General features: G+C 47.2%; 1 protein-coding gene across 3 annotated transcripts in view; it reads right to left on the bottom strand.

The window, feature by feature from the left end:
- Positions 1–22845, bottom strand: part of LOC144828472 (uncharacterized) — a 766726-nt gene that overhangs the window by 607783 nt on the left and 136098 nt on the right. Inside the window, exon 2 of one of the 3 annotated variants that reach the window (XM_078686675.1) lies at positions 10398–10471. The exons of the other annotated variants lie outside the window; for them this stretch is intronic. Coding sequence (XP_078542801.1) covers positions 10398–10418 — 21 coding nt within the window. The 5' untranslated portion in view covers positions 10419–10471. The remainder of the gene's footprint in view (positions 1–10397; positions 10472–22845) is intronic. 3 annotated transcript variants of the gene reach the window in all.

The following is a 22845-nucleotide window of genomic DNA, read 5'->3' as shown; positions in this document are numbered from 1 at the left end:
CTATTCTGTATGTAAACCCGCCATCTGTGCATATGTGGCATCCTGTTCATTTAGACCATTTTGCACTGTGTCGAATTTGTGCATCCATTTACATTCTCTGATATTGAGAATCTGGCAAAGGTCTCCTCCCCGTTGGCCAAGAGATACTTTTTCTAAAACCAACCATTTGATCGATTCATGTGTGTGTGTGGCAGTATTAAAATGTTCCGCCAGTGGGGCCCCAACTGTCTTACATCGAATCCTACTACAATGCTGTAGAATTTTTCTCTTTATCTTTTGTCTCGTTTGGCTCACATATAGTGTGTTACATGGGCATTGGATGGCATAGATTACGTTCATGCTGTTGCAGTTCGTATGATCTTTTAGAGTCACAGTTAGTGCGTTGTATTCAAAGGTCTTTGTTTCTATGCACATTGGGCAAGCTTTACATTTGGTGCATCTATAGTGACCAACTAAATCCGGTAGGTTCCACATGCTTTGGATGGTCTGGTTGGGGGGGACATCTAGTAGTGAGCGGACCACTTGTTCCTTGATGTTTTTAGCTTTTTTTAAAAGCATGCATGGGAGGATCTCGTATGTCTATTGTGTCCGACATTAGGCCCCAATGTCCATTTATTATGCGCTTGATCTCATTGCTCCTAGTGCAATAAGTTGTGACACATATCATCCTGTCCAATTGTTTTGTCCGTTGTTTGGGAGTGAGCAGGGCATCTCTGTCGTAATACCATGCTCGCTTCCTTGCCCTTTTTGTCAATCTCTTCGGGTGTCCTCTTTCCACCAAACGGTTGATCAAATCAAATCCTCCTTCAGGGAACAGTTTCTCCGGATCCTGAGAAACTGCCCGAAAGGGAGATTGTCTCTGAGTCCTCTTGTGTGATAACTAGTATACCGTAGCAGGGTGTTTCGTTCTGCTGGCTTTCTGTAAAGGGTGGTGTAGAGATGGTTGTCCTTAGTCTTGATGCTGATGTTGAGGAAATCGATTGTGTGTTTGTCGTATTGCATGGTGAACTGGATATCCGTCGAGCGGGTGTTCAGCCAGTTGAAAAAGTCTGTTAGTTCTGTTTCTGCACCTGTCCAGATCATTAGTATATCGTCAATATATCAACGCCATTCGGTGATGTCATTCCTAAAGGGGTTGTCCGTGGCTAATATGTTGGTTGTTTCAAAATCGTCCATATAGAGGATCGCCAGATCAGGTGCAAAGGCAGCTCCCATTGCTACACCCTTACTCTGTATGAAGAATTCATGTTGAAAGGTAAAGAAGTTTCTTGTCATGGCCGCTTTCAGTAGGTCAATTATAAATTCTGTCGGGACATTGTTGGGTTTGGATCTTGTTTCCAAAGCTCTCGTCATGGATTCCAATGCTGGTATTTGCGGAATACTCGTGTACAGGGAGACAATGTCCATTGTCACCTGGAATTGCTTATCCTCTTCAAAGGTCATGTTGTCTATTAGGTTAACAACTTGCATTGTATCTCGTAAGTATGTTCTGGTTGATTCCGCTAAGGGTTTCAGGAAGAATCCACATATTTGCAGAATGGTTCCAGAAGCGATCCACAGCCTGAAATTATCGGTCGTCCTGGTGGTTTGAGTGGATCTTTATGAACCTTAGGTAAGGTGTAGATGGTGGGAGTGCGGGGTTGGTTGACGTTGAGGAAGTCATATTCTTTATTAGACAGAAAACCAAGTTCTTTACCACCTTTGGTGATACTTTTAATGCTCATGCGGACATCTTTGGTAGGGTCCACATTGGTCTTGATATAGCTAATCCCATATCTCAATTGTGAATAGATTTCATCTTTGTAATCCTCTACGTTCTGCATCACAATTGCTCCCCCTTTGTCCGCCGGTTTGGTGACAATCGATTTGTTCATTTTTAGATTTTGGAGGGCTTGATGTTCACCTTTTGTGATTTTGTACTTGACATATGGCTTTTTTTCACACATTTTCATAATGTCACGAAGCACAACACTCTCATATGTCAGGATTCTGTGCGATACAGAGTGTGCTGGGGGCATGAAGGTGGATGGCGGGCAGAGCCCTGTAACTGATGTCGAGGATATCGGTAAGGAGTGTTTGAAAAAGTGTCTTAACCGTATCTTACGGAAGAACCTGTGGAGTTCCGTCTTTATATTGAAACGATTAGCATGGGATGTCGGTACGAAAGATAGGCCAGGTATTGATTAGAATTACTGGTACTTGGCTGTTCGTGCTCACTTCCTGAGCTATACGAGGAAACCGAGAAAGTGGCAAATCTTTTTCCTCCTCTGTATCCCCCTCTTCCTCTGTTGGAAAAACGTCCCTGCTGGTCCTGTTTAAAGTAATCTTCTTGTAGATAAGGGTATGTTTTTTTCTCATCGTTATAGCGGACGTCCTTGGCCAGCTTATCCAATTTCTTAGCCTGTGTCTCTATATCAAAATCCTTCAGTGTCTTTTCAAGGCGTTCCAGGGTCTGATTTGCATATAGCCATGTCTGAACTGGGGTGGCTGAGTGAACTAAAGAATGTTGATGGATTAAACCCAGATCAATTGACTGGGGGGGGGTGTTTGATTTGTTCAAATACTCCGTCCATCATCCCCTTTTGTATCGCTTTGTTCGCCCTAAGTGTGGCAGGGTATACTCAGACGTGGGTCCCTTGTTCACTTGGCCACTGGATTCAAGATAGCCTGGCTGATGAGGATTATGAATCCAAAACCGGTCCCAGGATGCTTGTTTCCGGTCCAGGGAAGACATGGCTTGGCAATTCGGGCTGGACTGTTCCCACGAGGCACAGGGTCAGACTGATTTGCATATAGCCATGTCTGAACTGGGGTGGCTGAGTGAACTAAAGAATGTTGATGGATTAAACCCAGATCAGTTGACTGGGGGTGAGTGTTTGATTTGTTCAAACGCTCCGTCCATCATCCCCTTTTGTATCGCTTTGTTCGCCCTATAATGGTAGTGCCTCACAGACACTGCTCTCCGTTTTCCTGCACGATGCGAGAGCGCACGCAATTCCTTTGTGCATCATACCACTTTAAGCGTTTTAACCACGCCCCTGCTCACCCGTTGGTTACTGTCGAGATGAGCCCTTTGGAAGCACTAAGCTGCTGCACCATTAGTTTGTGCACGCCGCAACTACCGCTTCTGCAACCAGAGAGAAGGACCGCTCGGGACCCTCGTTGTTTGGACCCAACAGCCATTCAATAAGCAGGTATGAGTGATCCGACTACTTTTGTACAAGCCCCCATCGTCTATCGAGACGATCCACGTGCACCTTTGATAGAATCTGCAGCCTCCGCCCAATACTGCCCAAAGCACGGATATTTTTCCTGATCGAGTAAACATACCGGATGGTGTCCCTAAGACTCTGGACTAGCCCCTCATCATTTGGCGAACGCTCATTCCAGCCCAACACAATAAGCCTCTAAATCACTTGTTATCGTGACCAATCCGCGAGCACCTACGTTTTAAACGGCACCACTTTTTCAATGAGTAATCACCCGGTAATCAACCGGTTTTGATCGCTTTAACACTCACTGCCCGAGCTGTGATCCACCTCTCTGCCGCTATATGCTCCCCCGTCTGGCACTGGGGGGTATCGCCATCATGTCTTTTTGTCGTAATTTAGCCCTTTCTAGACCTTGACCCGTCGCATTTCCCTTTTTCTTAAGACTCATCAGATTGATTTCATTGGACAACAGGAGAATTGGACCCCTGTGTTCGCCACGAAAAGTGAGTACGGTACCACTTGGTTGTTCCGCCTTTTTGGGAACACCAGCTCTGACATGTAGAAATCTTTTACATGTTTCCTTTCCCCTTTTCTTTGCAGTATTTCTGGAGCCTCATTTGAGCCCTACGATGATGTGAACGGCACCCGTCTCTCCTCATGCCAAGTAGGTGGAAATTCACTATGTGAATTTTGATCACCACTATAATCCAACTTAGCTGTAGATACCCATTTTTATCTGTCCCTTCACTAGGTGCCCCGTCATCTGTCTTCATGAAGACCCCGCTGTGAGGCCACCACTCACCCTCCTCGTCACTGGGGTCGAAACGTAGACCATCGTTCTTTCCTCCTACATGCTCATAGAACTAAAATGTTATAAATTACAGGATACATATGAGCAATGTATATTCATGAACTGATTGACCGTCTTTTGGCTGTAAAGGTCTACTTGTAATTAGTGTGTATTGTATTAGATGTCACAAACACCTTTACCCTGTCCCTCACCCGCCAACTCACTTTCACTATTCCAATACCTCTCCCACATTCATGAGCACCATCAAAAAGTACTTGGTAACCCATTTATTAATGCTTTGATTACTAATTGCATCCAATGTTACAAGTATTAAGAAATTAAATATTTCCTTCTTTCAAAAACTTTTGCTCAAATGTGTGGTGATCTTTCTTCTGTATCCTCTAAAAAATTTTTTGTAAAACTCACTCACTAAAGAAAAATGGGGTAGCCTTGCTGTTTAGCTCGCGGGTGAGATGCAAAGTACTGGCGCAGCTGGTGGACATCAGAGGGAGGTTTCTGGCGGTGCGGGTGCAGTGGGGGGACACGATCTTCACCATTGGGTCCTTGTACGCCCCGAATACTCTGCAGGAGCCTTTCTTGCGCATGGCCTTGGCACAAGTCCTTGCTTCCCCTGATGCGCTCCTTTTGATAGGTGGGGATTTTAATCTTGTGATGGACGAGGGACTGGACAGATCTGAACATACGGCGTACCACTCCGGTGCCTGGTCCCGAGAGGGGAAGCAATTGCTGGCGGAAGGTGGGCTCCATGATGTGTGGCGGTTACAACATCCCCAAGTGCGCGACTACACTTACTACTCCGCTGCGCACAAGACGTATGCACGCCTTGACCACTTCCTGGCCACGTCGGCCCTTCTGCCACACCTTTCTGAAGCCGACATTGCCCCCCCCGCTCTCTCTCCGACCATGCGCCTCTATCGGTAAAAGTCTCTTTGAGCAGCCCGCGTCCCCCCTCAGCGGGCTGGCGCCTTCGAGATTCCATGCTGCACGCTCACTCCGTAGTTACGAAGATTAGGGACTCTATCACTCACTATCTAGCTGAAAACACGATTGGGGACACGGCGGTGGCGTCAATATGGGAAGCCCTAAAGCTAGTGGTCAGGGGGGACTTCATTGCACTTGCGGCCACGTATGCTAAACTGCGTAGGGAAAAAAGAGAGGAGCTGAAGGGTGAAGTGCGGGGACTCAAGTCTATACACAAGAGGACGGGTGCGCATAGGGTATGGAGAGAACTCGAGGCAAAGAGGCGCATGCTCAAACACCTGGATCTGGATAGGGCAGAACACGCGCTGTTGCGCTTGCGTCACAAATTCTACCTGAGTGGGGATAAAGGAGGCAGGATGCTGGCACATCGCTTACGCACGCGAGCCCAGGCCTATACTATCACCGAAATCCGGCATCGTCAGGGGACGTCCCACACTAACGACGCTGCAATCGTTGACTCCTTTCGCCATTTTTACCAGACATTGTACTCAAGGGCGGAGTCGTTGTCGACAGATATAACCCAATACCTTGAGACCGCTGGCATTACACACCTGTACCCTAATGCGGCGGAGGAGCTGGAAGCGGAGATCCGCGTGGAGGAGCTCATCTCTGCCATCTCTCGGCTTAAGCTGGCCAAATCCCCCGGGCCCGATGGCTTCTCTGCCATTTTTTACAAAACCTTTTGTAGGGAGTTGGCCCCATTCTTAACCCGGCTCTTTAATTCTTTTCTCGACACTGGCTCGGTCACCCCTTCTATGTCTGACGCGGCCATCACGGTCATCCTTAAGCCTGACAAGGACCCTGCCGAGTGCGGCTCCTAAAGGCCCATCTCGCTCCTTAACATAGATGCTAAACTATTCGTGGGAATCCTTGCTGCGCGGCTTAGCCCCCTCATGGATGGAGTGATTGACCCTGACCAATCGGGCTTTATTCCTACCCAGCAAGGTGGTGATAACTCCAAGAGGCTGTTGCATTTGCTGGACGTAGTGCACCGGTCGAAGGCGCAGGCTTTTCTTCTGCCCATTGATGCGGAGAAGGCCTTCGACCGTGTGGACTGGGGTTTTCTCTTCCAGGTGCTAAGGGCGTACGGTTTTGGTAATAACTTCTTGCGCTGGGTTCAGTGTCCCTATGCGGCTCCCAAAGCAGTGGTTCGAGTCAACGGCTGTAAGTCGGCGCCCTTTTCCATCGCCAGGGGGACACGGCAAGGGTGCCCCTTCTCGCCGCTCCTCTTTGCGTTTTATATGGAGCCATTCACCCAGCGAGTCAGGTCACATCCCAATATCACCGGTATCCGCTTTGGGGCGGACGAGCATAAAATCAGTCTCTATGCAGACGATGTCATCTTGGCGCTGCAAAATCCCGCCTCCTCCTTACGACACCTGTCTGCAGAGATCCAGGCCTTCCACAGAGCTGCGGGGTTTAAAGTTAACTTCACTAAATCACAAATTCTGAATATATCTATTCCGCTTACTGAGGTGGAGGATCTGCAGAGGGACTTCGACTTCCGCTGGACCCAGTCTGACATCACGTATCTGGGCATTCGGCTGGCCTCGACATTGACTAAAATGCTCTCTCTGAATTATACCGGGCTGATCGAGCAGATCTCCAAATCCATCTCAGAATGGTCCCGCCTCAACTTAGCTTGGTTTGGTAGGTTAGCGGCCATTAAGATGACCCTCCTTCCTAGAATTCTTTACGTGTTCCAGATGCTGCCCCTGTCGCCGCCGAAGGGCGCGCTGAAGAAGCTCCAGGGACTGCTGAATAGGTTCCTCTGGAACAATAAGCGTCCTCGTGCCATGTTCACAACGACTATATCCTCGAAGGCAGCAGGTGGCCTAGGCTTCCCGCAACTCGCGGCTTACTTCCAGGCTTCCTGCCTAAGGTACGTAATAGAGTGGAATAGACCCATGTCCAGTATACACTGGCTTTTCATGGATCAAACGGTGGCAGGATGCAATATCTGGAGAGAGCTTTGGTTGCCGTGTAAAGACAGGGCGTGGGGGCTATACTCCTCACCGGTGACATCACCGACGCTAAAGGCTTGGGACCAGTTGGCGATTCGTAAAGGGTGGACCTCTTTCCCCTCACCAATGACGCCGATCGTCGACAACCCTGCTTTTTCCCCCGGACATGCATCGCCGGTCTTCCATCGCTGGCGGGAGAAGGGGTGTAAGAGGGTGGGCATGCTCTTTGACCTGGAGGGTTTGATCCCCTTCCCCGTGTTGCGGGCGGAAAACTTCCCACTGGATGTGGAAGATGTTTTTTTCCCATGGAAAAGTGGCGCTCTGGGTGACTCGCCCGGCCAATGTGGCCCTTATGTCGCGACCTCTCACGGCTTTTGAGCGCTGGCTCGTATGTAAAAAAGACGACGAAGCCTCCGAGTTGTATGCTATGATCCTGCGTTGCCCTCGGAAACAGCGCACGAAAGCACAAGTGCGGTGGGAAGTGAAGCTGGGGCGCCCCCTCTCAAACAAGGAATGGGAACAAGTGTTCTATCGTGCGCATCACACGACCGCTAATACGGCTGGAACTGAATCGGCCTATAAAACTGCGACATACTGGTACTACACACCAGCACGCATCGCAAAGTGGGATAAGGCAAAATCGGGTCTCTGCTGAAGGGGATGCGGGAATGTCCGGGAACCTTATTCACTTGCTGTGGCGCTGCCCGAAATTTGAACGTTATTGGACGACTGTGCTTGATGAGCTAGACAGCGCGTTCCAGATCACATTGCCCAGGCTCCCCGAACACACCTTGCTTGGATTACCTCATACTACCTGTTTCCCACTACGCTCGTTGACTGGGAGACAACTTGCGCTGGAGTTACTGGCTGCGAGACAGGTGTTGCTGGCGCGATGGGCTCTCCAGAAGTGCCTGACGTACGCGATTGGCTGATGCGCTTGTGGCATGCCCTGGCTATGGAGCGTCTCTCTTTGAGTGTGGACGGTAGGGGCTCCGAATACGCTACCCTGTGGGTTCCGTTTTTACACCTCCTGTCCAAACACCTTAGGGAAGTTACATGCCCGAAGTATCTGCAAATACTACAACTCATACCCTTGGAGCCGGTGGGCGCCGTGCCAAGCACTTGAGACTCTGGGGCTTGCATGGCCAGGAAAGGGGCTTGCCCATGGAAAGGTGGATCCTAGTTATGTCTGATGCGGAGTGGGGTGGGCGGGGACGGGTGGGGGTGGGCGGGTTTGGGGGGAGTGGGGCTAGGAGAGTGGGCAACGGGGTTGTTTGCATTGTCTTTTTTGGTTTTTGTTGGACTTTTCCTCAATAAAAACTGCGGACGAAGTGCCTTCGTGGGGGGTTGATACTGCTTCAGATACGTGGGACCGCCCTCCGGGTTGTAGGTCCAGATGCTTTGTACGCCATTTGCTCGAGTACGCCCTGCCGGCGAGTTGATGTAGGCAGCTGGGCTGTGTACAATGATATCTGGCAGCATAATAAAATGTTTGATTCTAAAGGACGCCCCAGACACTACTTCCCCAACCTACCAACCTTCAGCGATAGTACAAAACTGCAAGCTTATCTTAAAAAGACATTTTGCACCTGGTCCCACAATGTTACCTCCAGAGAGCTAAAATGAAAGCTCTACCCCAACACTACCAGTCTGTGAACATACAGAAGTATGAACCCACCAGGTCAGGCATAGTCTCTTGTCCTGCAGAAGTATTTTGCGCTATATAAAACTCTAAAATAATTTAAAAAATGACTGACCCTCTTACTATTCAAAGAGAAGTCTGAAGTGATAGCATTAACCGACTGAGCTTTCCCAGCTGAACAAAGCATATTTATCATTTAAGGTATGTGCATTACACATTATAATATACAGTTAGTTGCATGTGACAGGCTAACAATTGTTCATTTTAGCTACGTGTATGCCTCTGCTTCTACACTCACTGACCCCTCTCCCATTGTTCTCAGGATCATATGCCATAACTTTTATATACTTTCACCACTGCTCCCAAATCAGTGAACTGCTCAGGAATGATAAATACACGTATGTATTTTATCTGTACAGCACATCCCAGTAACTCACCAAGGAATTCTGCACAGATAAGAAGCGAGTATGAGTCCTCTCGACAAAATGTAGCCATGGCTGCTGGGGTGGGGGGGGGAGTTCACGTCTCGCTGTCAGGCTTGCATTCATACCTGCAGGAAGAACCGATCCCTTGCTTCAAAGCAAAAGCCTGGACATCGCTTGTCACAACCTGCTCAAGGTAGGCGCGCACAGGCTTGTCGGGGCATGAATTGTGGAACAGACAGCCATTATTCAATTAAAAAAGTACATTGGCATAGTCAATTGGTCTCGCCCTTGAAACCTTATAAGTGTTTAGTTATCCAGCACAATATCCTTGGTGCAACAACATCGTGTTGCATGGCTAAACACTTAAAAGGTCCCAAGGGCGAGGCCTATTGGCTATGCCAATGCTTGCTTTCCTTGCTTGCTTTAGGGCCTAAAACACCATAGCTACGCTCCTGGCTGTGTACTTTTGAAATTTGCCTAAGCAAATATAAGTCAGTCAAAATTTGGGGCTGTTCATGGAAATACAAGTGTGCAACATTCCAAATGTTGCAGCCCAACTTTTCAGATCCAGAGACGCGAAAAAATTGCAGCCTTCGCAGCCGTCAAAAGGGAGCATTTAGAAGCTCCTAACCTGGATAGCAAGCTGGCGTGAAGAAGATGACTGCCATTAGAATACTAATGGACAAACACAGGAAGAGGGGGACGCATGGGCCCACGCGGCCGTCCTTCCCACAATCCCATGCGATCTGTGTAATTATGATTCAAGGAGAAAGCTGTGCAGTACTTTGAGGCACTGTTTGTGGTGGTTACAATGCTTTGTTCCACTTGGATGGCAAACCGGCAGATGCGGATCGTACCGCGGCAGGCGAAGTGAAGAAGAGGAAGAAACCGGGGAGGGAGGAAATCAGCAGCTGACACTCTGAGATGACGGAGGTGGAAGAAATCTGTTCAACCAGTTTTTTGCGATGAGGGGGCAGGGTAAAGTGGAATGCTCGTGGTACCTAGAGACACGGGGGTGTTATTTAACCGCATGCGTGTGGCGGCTTTTTTCGCGCTGTGCGGCTTTTTTTAAAAAGCCGCGTTACATGAGCGTGCGAGCGGCACAACTCATGACGAGCTGAGCTCGTCATGAGCAGGGAAGGTGTTAAGGTGCTGTACGGGCGATCGCTTGGTGAAAAATACCGCAAAGCGTTTTGTCGAGTTAGTTACCATTACAAACCTGTCAACTGGGGGGAAAAAAAACTTTGCCATGTGAGAGACAGTATCAGGAGCGGTCATGTCAACTGTGTGCGAACCAGTCAAGCACAAACAACAAAGGGGTAGCAGACCTAGCTACCCTGGCATAATATCTATCTTGCTCACCATATCCTTGGCTCTTTCCATCAGATCTTCATATAGAACAGGTGCTGTCTTCACGGAGTCCACCCGAAATATTACTAAATGAAAACAGTAGCCCCGTTAGCACCAACCAGCAAACATAAAATAAATCCAAAATCTGCTTCAAAACATAACAGCACGATTATTGTTCTCTTTACAACGCATGCGCGAAAACGTGGATTCCGGTTGGTTGGGAATGGTCTACGACTCTGTATTCATTTAATTTGGTTCATGTTGGGACCTGTAGTTTACGCGGCACGGCCTTTAAAATAAGAGATACGCGTGCACGTACGCATGCATGTTTACCTTTGGCTGAATGGCGAGGGCAGCCATATTTGTCCATCCGGAGGAGCTTTGGCTGAATTGATTGCAAAAGGTACTCGCCATGGCGAGAGCAGCTTTTGCCAGGCAAGACTTAAAAATGGAAGGGAGACCCACGCCAATGGTGCCAGGTCTAACAATTGCACATACCAATGTGGAGACATTTATCTGAATTAGCAATTGTGCTGCAGGCGGCACAGCACAGAAACAGTAACCAGCAATTTCCAATACATAATTTCTGCATCACTACCTCGAAGCAATTCGGAATTAAATATATGCTCTTTAGGAAGTGCTGTCGCATAAATGCAGCTGTGGCCAGTGTTAGCACAGGTTTAAGGTGTGCTGTCTATGAAACCAGCCTTAGCAAAGCCAGTTGATCTGGTGTTGGCTGCCAGGCGTTTGGCCTTGTCAATGCTTGCTTTCTTTTGTCATGGTTTTTGCAAAATGTTATTGACGGGGAAGCTGCTGTAAACTCTTCAATCTAAAAAACAGACAGCTTAAAAGCAAAAATATTTTGGTCTCAAAAAGCACATTTTGCCATAGTAGTCCCTGACATTTAAGCAAACTACTTTGTTTGTGTGTGTGTGTGCAACTTGTGAAAGGGCAGAGTGCTGTCACTCACAGTAAAGTTAGCCAGTGGTTGATGTGGGCCGAGCCATTCCCATATGCTGTAATATAGTCTGCACTGGGTGGAAGAAAAATGTTAATGACACCGTAACAAGCCATGCAAGAAAGTATATTATACATATCCTTTTAGTGAAATCAAAAGGGCTTGGCTAACACCAGACCTGACCACAAACGACTACGCACCACACACAATTCAGTTGGCATGCTGAGGAACAGAAGGCTCCTAGAATAAATAAATTGATGTAAAGGCAAACAATTAACTTGCAACATATATATCAAGTAGCCATATTCTCTGGAACCGTCCTCTTCTAAGAAACACGAGAAATATTGTTTCAAACAGCTGATGTAAATGGTTCATGTGGTAGTAATCTGAAGCATTGTACATGTTGACAGTGGCAAATCATCATTATGTAAGGATCCTGGTATGTCTATGGTAGAGACGACGGATACATTGCTGTTGCTCAAATATTACTAAAAGTTAAACAGTCAAAATGCTGCACATGCTGAGATGTAATTGTATAATTATAGATCTATTATTAGTATTGATATGCACATTTTAGGATGGTAAATTCAAAGAGAAGGTTCAGAGCATATTGTTGCCAAATACAAAGCAACAGTAATGAAAGTTCAATAAGAAAATTTGCTGGTATTGTGCAGTAAAATCCTACACATAAATTAACATGTTTTATTTCCTGTAAAATCTAAGGCGATTATTAAATCTGTATATTTAATGTAAGGTAGACAAGCTAATGAGAGATATCGTTATAGCATATCATTGTCATTAAAAAAACATTCTTAATACTAACTTTAGGTCAATATGAATACGATTTTGGTTTCTGTAAATATGGAGGTGATGAGAAAGTGGGACATTGATTCAGACAGCTTATATTTAATGTTGCTGATGGCCTTTTCTTAACAATACTTCCTGCATTCCATCATTGTCATGATAACATGTATGTAGCACTTACGAGATGTGGGCATACATTTGAGCTCTGTGGAGCAGATTAATTTTTTGGTCAAGCCAAGAGATATATTTTGGTGTCTCACCAGCCTTCAGTAATAAAAATAATTCTGAACAAGCATTTGCAATGCAGTAGTTCTCGAATAACTGAAAGTTTGAGCTATTGGCGTTGCAAAAATTAATTCTACGCCAATAGCTCAAACTTTCAGTAATGCGAGATCTATTGAATTGCAAATCTTGTATCTCTTGTTAATGAGTCTGCTTCATTTTTCCAAATCGATAGCCATAATAGCGGGGCCAGATTTGAATGTTGTCATTTATGTAGCTTAGACCCAGCTCACTATGGCAAATGAAATGTGGGGTGGAAAGAGGCAGATAAAAGCTTTTGGCAAAAGTAATTTTCCTCTGTTTGAATTACTGTGAAGTCCCTGATGCCCCAATCTCTCGCCTCGTATGTAGTGACCGGTACACATTGCATGGAATAGATTTGAAGTATGGGAGCAAATGCTTGGTCCTAGGGGACAGGGGTGATGGCAGGCCAAAGAGCGATCCGACTGCCTTAGAGAGCTTAGTTCGCCACTCAACTATGTTAGGTATCCATGACCCAGTGGAGCTAAAGACCACTCCCGGGTAAGAGAAAGTACTAGTGATAGATATTAGTTACTTACTGGTTTTAATGTATGCAGATGACTGTGTACTTATGGCACAAACAGTGGAGAAGTGTGGCTCACTGGTTAGAGGAGGCAGACCTGGAAGCAGAGGTCAGCCCGGGACCAGGGTTCAATTCCCGGCTCGGCGGGGTCTTGAGTCCTAAAATGTCCATGGACTCGACAATTCTCGCTCCGGTGCCTACTCGATTCACGGGTTCACACTCTGCGACTCTGGGCAATAGCTTGCTTAATCTCCACAACGGCCCCTTGCGGCAGGATGCCTGGCTTTCACCTTGCGGATACCCTGCCGGGGTTATCTCACAGGGGAATACCAGGACGGGTTCCCTAAGCAAGTGCTTAGAAACCGCTCGGTGATTTGCGCTATATAAATTCCTGTACATTTACAAACAGGGTGGGGACTCACGAAATTATTGGACTGTTTCATGGGATTTATGTCTGACTTAGGGTTGTCAACAAATAGAACTAAATCATAGGCTATGATATGTGTGCAACTGCGTAGCCGAATAGCTCCTTTTCATATTGGTGAAACTGCTCTCAAAATTGTTCCCAACTTTACATATTTAGGGATCAGATTTGGTTATTAGAGTATTTGGGTGCACCTGAAAAGTGTAAGAGTTACACAACTGTAGCAGGCCATTGTGGCCCTTTTTTATGTTCGGCTTCAAATTAGGGGCCATGCCACTGGATGCTGCACTCACTATTTATAGAGCCATGTATGCTCCACTCACTATTTATAGAGCCGGATCCATAACAATTGCAACCTACGGTGCCAGTGTATTGGGTACACAGTATTACAAATTAGTGAAAATAAATTATTGCGCAGACTGTTGTCACTTCCCTGTAGTTTACCAATTTTCAATAATGCATAAGGAAGTAGGATTGCAGTACATTGAGGGATATCATTAGAAAAGCACCCATTTTGCTCTGGCTCTCTATCTGGCCAAGACCTGAGACAGTACTGACACAGCCAGTAATTAATGACTGCTTAAAACTTTCAAAGGTCCACAAAATTAGATGCTTGAATTATGTAAAGAATGAACTGCATACAGTTGGTAGGTCAGAGCTCTTTAGTAACCCGCTAGTGATTAACGGCCAGTCCAGAATATTGATAAAAAACAAATTACTGGACCATATTGCTGAGAAGAGGTGGGAGAGGGAGCAAAATAACGTTATGGTGGTGACCTACCTATCACTGTGCACTATATCTGGCATTGAGCCATACTTTTGAGGGTCCTGCGTTATCAGATACTTTTTCTCTTGATATTCAGATTAGGTCTGGTCCATTTTTTTGGTGTCTTATCCCTCTGTTTTTTTCTGATAAAAATGTGGGCTTATGCCCATGTAATGCGATTAGGCCTCAATTTCAGTTACATATTTTTTTTTCTGTGGGCTCTATAAGAAACAGAGTAAAAGGTATTTAAAGCTAGTTCTGAAAATGTTGAATATTAGAAAATGTAAAGAGGCTTTAAAGTGTTTAAAATTGCTCCAGCCAGATCAAGTATGTAGAACTGTATATAGATTTCTTCTTCAAGCTATAAAGCTCAGAAAAGTAGTGGGGAAGTAATGATGAGTTTTATTAGGAACTGCGGAGACATTTTTGTTGAGTGAATTGTCTTTTCTCAATAGTCCATTGAGCCAAATTTACACTGATGCACTTTAATTGATTCAGACTTGTACTGAGGCATTTTAATTGATCATTTGATGATAAAATGATTTTATATATATTTGTGTGATGATCAGAAGTTTTCAATATTTATTGTATGCTTTTGTTTGTTTTAAACAAAATAAAGTATTGGAATTTTTATTAGTTCTAGAGGGACGGTTCGATCCTACCAAAATGCCTGTTAATGGGATGCACTTTGGGCCGCTAGCCATAATGAAAGATTTAGAAAAGTTAGTCACCACGTCAAGGTTTTCCATGAATTCCACAAATGAATGTACCAGTAGTCTGACCGCTCTGGGCGCGTGTGCCAATCATCTGCATATAATAAAATTGGGCATGGGCTGCCAAGCAGCATAGGAACATCTGGTGTGTATGTTGTTAAATGAAGGCTGAGTTTATATATATATACAGAATGAACAGTAAAGGTGCAAGTGCGCACCCCACGCCCAGTATGAATCTCCCTTGTGAGTTCCCCACTTTGTCCGAACCTCACGCTGGTCCTGGTGTTTGTGTGCATGGTTGCTAAGAGATGTACAAGTGACTCCTCCATCCACATTTCCAATAATATTTGCCATAGCCTTTACTGATTTAACATAGTTAAAGGCCATGTAAGATCCATGAATTACAAATACAAGGGGGTACGTTTTGCCAAAGAGCATTTGCCTAGAATTAGACTGAGATTCAGGCCCTGCTCCTGTGTTCTGATATGTTTACAACGCCATATTGGCAGGTGTTCAAAATCTTGTTCTCCTCAACCCATTCAATGCTTTTATTGTGTAAAATCTTTCCAAAAATGATAGCTGGGATATCTATGAGAGACAATGGACGATAACAACTGGGAGAGGATCAAGCCCCCTTTTTGAAAATGGGTACAATTGCCCATGAGTCTGGCAAAGATGTACAGTTTAAGTTGTAGACGTTGGTCAGTAGGAGGGCCCCATAAAATGAGGTTGTATTTGATCAGGTTGATGAGTATACCTTCCGAACCAGGTGCCTTTCCCCCTGCATTCTGCTGTATTGCGACTGAGACATCATGTAGTTTTACATCTATGGCAGAGTTTATCCCAGCCGTGTTGTTTGCGTAGGTGGCCAGATTTCATGTCCAATAAATTTGGGAGAAATGTCTCCTGAAAAGGCTTACTATTCTTAGTTATCGCTGCATGTGCTAAGCTTTTGGGGAGAGAATGTGGCCAAACAGCTAGGGCGGTCGACCTCGGAGCTGGGGAACCGGGTTTGAGTCTCGGCAGGGGCGCTCAACATTCTGTGCAAATCACTTAATCTCTCCGTGCCTAACAAAAATGAATGTGTCAGTCTATAACGTAGCTGGTGCTCATGTAAAGCGCTCTGATACCTTCTGGTCTAGTAGCGCTATATAAAAATCAGCAAAAAAAAAAGCTATACCACTACTGGGTAATCGCCTACACCTTCCTCCTTTTAATTACTGTTTTGTGCATTTTACGCATACTGGACACCACAGTAGGGTCCTGGGGACAGGCACTTAGGGCCTTCCACAGGGCTTAGTTAGAAGCAGAGAACTCATGGCAAAACCATCTTGGGGTTGGGTTGGGTGGCTGCATTTTGACATCTTTACCGGCTTAGATAGATGGTTTTTAATGCTTAAACAGATGGCCACAAAGGAACTTCCTATTTTTCTTTCTCATATCGGCCCGCATCAGACACACACCCCAAAAATAAATCTAGATTGTTCCAGGAGATTTCAGCCAGCGTTTGGATAGGGGTAGGTAGTTTCCAACAAACTCTTAGATTATCCATGGATGCCTGTAAATTGCAAAGTTCCAGTTGGCTTTTAGGATCCACTCTAGGTGTCGTAATCAAAGCGATTTCAATGATAGTGTGACAGTTCCTACTCCTAAAAGTTGGCAGACCAACTTCTCCCACTACCGCCACATCGAGTTCATTATATAAATCTAGTGATGCCAAAAAGAGTTCTAGTTCTTTACCCCCCTCTGGTCAGAGCTATCAGCGAACAGCAACAGGTTACTTCGATCAGGTCGCACCAGTTTTAGCATTAAAATCCTCTGCTAAATACAGGTAAACAGGTCTTCCCTCACCTGTTGCAGACCCCACAAGTGAATTGATAAACGAAACAGTTCTGAGATGCCTGCGATTTGGGCTGAAATATCATTGTTATAAAAATGTATAACATTCAACTAAGGATTCTCCTTATAGAGCACAACCTGGGAATCACTTCCTGTGGTGTCTAAGGGTTTGGTATTGCCACCTAAGGAAAAATGTATCCAGGTGTTTAAACCCCCCTGAGGCTCGACCTAAACAAGATGGAATGGCTGGTGTATTGAAGCACTAATAACCATCAAGCATTATAAGGCCAATGGCCCAGGTTTCCAGTAGCACGATAATATCGTAGCCATGTATTAAGGATTGCCAATCTAGGAGGAGCATTTTAGATTGTAAACCAGCATTATTTCAGCTCAAAACTTTTATTGTTTGTCCCTTCTCTGTCCTTGTAGGGCTTGGAGGGTGGGTTTGCTTGGGAGATGCAAAATGATAGGGTCTTCATGAGGGGTTCCAGAGGCCAGTTGTTCTGGCGGGGAGAGGGGAGAGGAGGGGTTATTAATGTGACAAAAGGAGTGGTAGGTTCTGAAACAAAAAGCCAATCACACGACCCCAGTACTCTCAAAGGTGCGAAACGATTTCCCAGAGGTAATGATGGGTTTACCTGTAAGGCCATAGAGGGCTGGCTATTCTATGTCAATCTGTCGCATACCGGAATCCACGGTGGGCGGCACACAATTTCTGGTCTATAGAAATATCCCAATACCTGGATGCCAGTAAATCTGGCTGGGTGAAGGTGGGCCCAGAGTGGTGAGAAGGTGTGCAGCAGTGATAGAACTATCAAAATTGGCTTTTACACAATCCCCCGGCCACCTCTAAATGTCTAGGCCAAGCCAGTCGACTCTCCTTACCAAAATAATTGAGTTGTAGATTTCTGGGCCAATGTGGAATTTGACTTGAAGCAGTGAACTACCTTGTTCTTTAATTCCCCAAATGGTTCTGGTGTGGAGTTGTTGGGGGGGGGGGGAGGGGTTACATTACCCTAGAATTATCACATATGGGGTTGACTTGGGGAGGGGGGGGGGGGTGAAGTGGACGAGTTTAATCACCTTACTTGTCCTGGAGACTATTGGCTTTGAAGCCATGAAGGGGTGTTTGGTGTGGGAAGCGCCTGAATTTGCAAGGGATGTTGTGGTAAGTAAGATAGTGGTAGAATTCCTCGGGGCGCCATAGGTGAGGGGGCTGTCCCGGCTGGGTAAGCTGGTGGGCTTTGGAGTCTGGGGTGAATTTAATTGAGTGTTAATATGGTTAATAGCTGCTTTGAATAGCCCCGCACCAGCTGTGTGATTCTTATCATTCTGTAATGTCCTATTACTTACCGGTAATCTTCATTACTCCGGGTCCCGTAGTCCTCAACACCTTCATAACTAAGTGAGATAACCCATCTCACAGACAGAAAAAAAGAACGAAGGAATGCTGGACCTACCATCCCCCTCCCGCTGGGAGTACATAAGCGTACCGGTCCCAGCATTCCCTCTAAAATACCAAGCCAAGGATGAAGGCCGGCAGATCGGGAGGGAGGGAGGGAATCCATGAAGGTGTCGAGGACTGCGGGACCCGGAGTAATGAAGATTACCGGTAAGTAATAGGACATTACCCCCAGGTCCCTCCGTCCTCGACACCTTCATAACTAAGTGAGAAATACCAAAGCAAACCCCGGCATTCATCCAAAAACAGAACAAACCACTAGACACAAAAGAGCCCAGGGAAAGATCGACAAAAACAGAAGAAACCAGGAGCGAACACAGCCAAGCCCAGAACCAGCAGGAAGGAACACAGGACCCGGCAGACTCAGAAGGAAAAAATGCGGCCCAAAGAGACCAGAGGAGGTAACCCCCCGAGGAGGCCCCCGGAGCAACAAGAGCCCAAGAGCCGAACAAGAGCGAGAACTCAAACCAAACCAAGAAACAGGGAAGGGGAAAAACCCCAAAGCCCCATAAGACCCCACAGGAAGGAGGCCACCCCAAACCAAACAAGCATTTACAATGCAATGGTCTCGGCATCATTAAAAGTAGAGCTATTGGCATTGCTCATGACATTTCTTTTTTTTCCCTTAAATCATAAATAACAGCACTCACTGCTCTGCGCACTCACTGCTCTGCGCACTCACTGCTCTGCGCACTCACTGCTCTGCGCACTCACTACTCTGCACTCTGCACTCACTACTCTGCACTCTGCACTCACTACTCTGCACTCTGCACTCACTACTCTGCACTCTGCACTCACTACTCTGCACTCTGCACTCTGCACTCACTACTCTGCACTCACTACTCTGCACTCTGCACTCTGCACTCACTACTCTGCACTCTGCACTCACTACTCTGCACTCTGCACTCACTACTCTGCACTCTGCACTCACTACTCAGCACTCTGCACTCTGCACTCACTACTCAGCACTCTGCACTCTGCACTCACTACTCTGCACTCTGCACTCACTACTCTGCACTCTGCACTCTGCACTCTGCACTCTGCACTCTGCACTCACTACTCTGCACTCTGCACTCTGCACTCACTACTCTGCACTCTGCACTCTGCACTCACTACTCTGCACTCTGCACTCACTACTCTGCACTCTGCACTCACTACTCTGCACTCTGCACTCACTACTCTGCACTCTGCACTCACTACTCTGCACTCTGCACTCACTACTCTGCACTCTGCACTCACTACTCTGCACTCTGCACTCTGCACTCACTACTCTGCACTCTGCACTCTGCACTCACTACTCTGCACTCTGCACTCTGCACTCACTACTCTGCACTCTGCACTCACTACTCTGCATTCACTACTCTGCACTCACTACTCTGCACTCTGCACTCACTACTCTGCACTCTGCACTCTGCACTCACTACTCTGCACTCTGCACTCTGCACTCTGCACTCACTACTCTGCACTCTGCACTCACTACTCTGCACTCTGCACTCTGCACTCACTACTCTGCACTCTGCACTCACTACTCTGCACTCTGCACTCTGCACTCTGCACTCTGCACTCACTACTCTGCACTCTGCACTCTGCACTCACTACTCTGCACTCTGCACTCTGCACTCACTACTCTGCACTCTGCACTCACTACTCTGCACTCTGCACTCACTACTCTGCACTCTGCACTCACTACTCTGCACTCTGCACTCACTACTCTGCACTCTGCACTCACTACTCTGCACTCTGCACTCACTACTCTGCACTCTGCACTCTGCACTCACTACTCTGCACTCTGCACTCTGCACTCACTACTCTGCACTCTGCACTCACTACTCTGCACTCTGCACTCACTACTCTGCACTCACTACTCTGCACTCACTACTCTGCACTCTGCACTCACTACTCTGCACTCTGCACTCTGCACTCACTACTCTGCACTCTGCACTCACTACTCTGCACTCTGCACTCTGCACTCACTACTCTGCACTCACTACTCTGCACTCTGCACTCTGCACTCACTACTCTGCACTCTGCACTCTGCACTCACTACTCTGCACTCTGCACTCACTACTCTGCACTCTGCACTCTGCACTCACTACTCTGCACTCTGCACTCTGCACTCTGCACTCACTACTCTGCACTCTGCACTCACTACTCTGCACTCTGCACTCACTACTCTGCACTCTGCACTCACTACTCTGCACTCTGCACTCACTACTCTGCACTCTGCACTCACTACTCTGCACTCTGCACTCTGCACTCACTACTCTGCACTCTGCACTCTGCACTCACTACTCTGCACTCTGCACTCACTACTCTGCACTCACTACTCTGCACTCTGCACTCACTACTCTGCACTCTGCACTCACTACTCTGCACTCACTACTCTGCACTCTGCACTCACTACTCTGCACTCTGCACTCACTACTCTGCACTCTGCACTCACTACTCTGCACTCTGCACTCTGCACTCACTACTCTGCACTCTGCACTCTGCACTCACTACTCTGCACTCTGCACTCACTACTCTGCACTCTGCACTCACTACTCTGCACTCTGCACTCACTACTCTGCACTCTGCAATCTGCACTCACTACTCTGCACTCACTACTCTGCACTCTGCACTCTGCACTCACTACTCTGCACTCTGCACTCTGCACTCTGCACTCACTACTCTGCACTCTGCACTCTGCACTCTGCACTCTGCACTCACTACTCTGCACTCTGCACTCACTACTCTGCACTCTGCACTCACTACTCTGCACTCTGCAATCTGCACTCTGCACTCACTACTCTGCACTCTGCAATCTGCACTCACTACTCTGCACTCACTACTCTGCACTCTGCACTCTGCACTCACTACTCTGCACTCTGCACTCTGCACTCACTACTCTGCACTCTGCACTCACTACTCTGCACTCTGCACTCACTACTCTGCACTCTGCACTCACTACTCTGCACTCACTACTCTGCACTCTGCACTCTGCACTCACTACTCTGCACTCTGCACTCTGCACTCACTACTCTGCACTCTGCACTCTGCACTCACTACTCTGCACTCTGCACTCACTACTCTGCACTCTGCACTCACTACTCTGCACTCTGCACTCTGCACTCACTACTCTGCACTCACTACTCTGCACTCTGCACTCACTACTCTGCACTCTGCACTCACTACTCTGCACTCTGCATTCACTACTCTGCACTCACTACTCTGCACTCTGCACTCTGCACTCACTACTCTGCACTCTGCACTCACTACTCTGCACTCTGCACTCACTACTCTGCACTCTGCACTCACTACTCTGCACTCTGCACTCACTACTCTGCACTCTGCACTCACTACTCTGCACTCTGCAATCTGCACTCACTACTCTGCACTCACTACTCTGCACTCTGCACTCACTACTCTGCACTCTGCACTCTGCACTCTGCACTCACTACTCTGCACTCTGCACTCACTACTCTGCACTCTGCACTCACTACTCTGCACTCTGCACTCACTACTCTGCACTCTGCACTCTGCACTCTGCACTCACTACTCTGCACTCTGCACTCTGCACTCTGCACTCACTACTCTGCACTCTGCATTCACTACTCTGCACTCACTACTCTGCACTCTGCACTCTGCACTCACTACTCTGCACTCTGCACTCACTACTCTGCACTCTGCACTCACTACTCTGCACTCTGCACTCACTACTCTGCACTCTGCACTCACTACTCTGCACTCTGCACTCACTACTCTGCACTCTGCAATCTGCACTCACTACTCTGCACTCACTACTCTGCACTCTGCACTCACTACTCTGCACTCTGCACTCTGCACTCTGCACTCACTACTCTGCACTCTGCACTCACTACTCTGCACTCTGCACTCACTACTCTGCACTCTGCACTCACTACTCTGCACTCTGCACTCTGCACTCACTACTCTGCACTCTGCACTCTGCACTCACTACTCTGCACTCTGCACTCACTACTCTGCACTCACTACTCTGCACTCTGCACTCACTACTCTGCACTCTGCACTCTGCACTCTGCACTCACTACTCTGCACTCTGCACTCTGCACTCACTACTCTGCACTCACTACTCTGCACTCTGCACTCACTACTCTGCACTCTGCACTCTGCACTCTGCACTCACTACTCTGCACTCTGCACTCACTACTCTGCACTCTGCACTCTGCACTCACTACTCTGCACTCTGCACTCTGCACTCACTACTCTGCACTCTGCACTCTGCACTCTGCACTCACTACTCTGCACTCTGCACTCTGCACTCTGCACTCACTACTCTGCACTCTGCATTCACTACTCTGCACTCACTACTCTGCACTCTGCACTCACTACTCTGCACTCTGCACTCTGCACTCTGCACTCACTACTCTGCACTCTGCACTCACTACTCTGCACTCTGCACTCACTACTCTGCACTCTGCACTCACTACTCTGCACTCTGCACTCACTACTCTGCACTCTGCACTCACTACTCTGCACTCTGCACTCACTACTCTGCACTCTGCACTCACTACTCTGCACTCTGCACTCACTACTCTGCACTCTGCACTCTGCACTCACTACTCTGCACTCTGCACTCTGCACTCACTACTCTGCACTCTGCAATCTGCACTCACTACTCTGCACTCTGCACTCACTACTCTGCACTCA

The sequence above is a fragment of the Lissotriton helveticus genome, chromosome 1_1, assembly GCF_964261635.1.
Source record: "Lissotriton helveticus chromosome 1_1, aLisHel1.1, whole genome shotgun sequence".
Lineage (NCBI taxonomy): Eukaryota > Metazoa > Chordata > Amphibia > Caudata > Salamandridae > Lissotriton > Lissotriton helveticus.
This window is presented reverse-complemented; position numbering and strand designations above follow the sequence as displayed.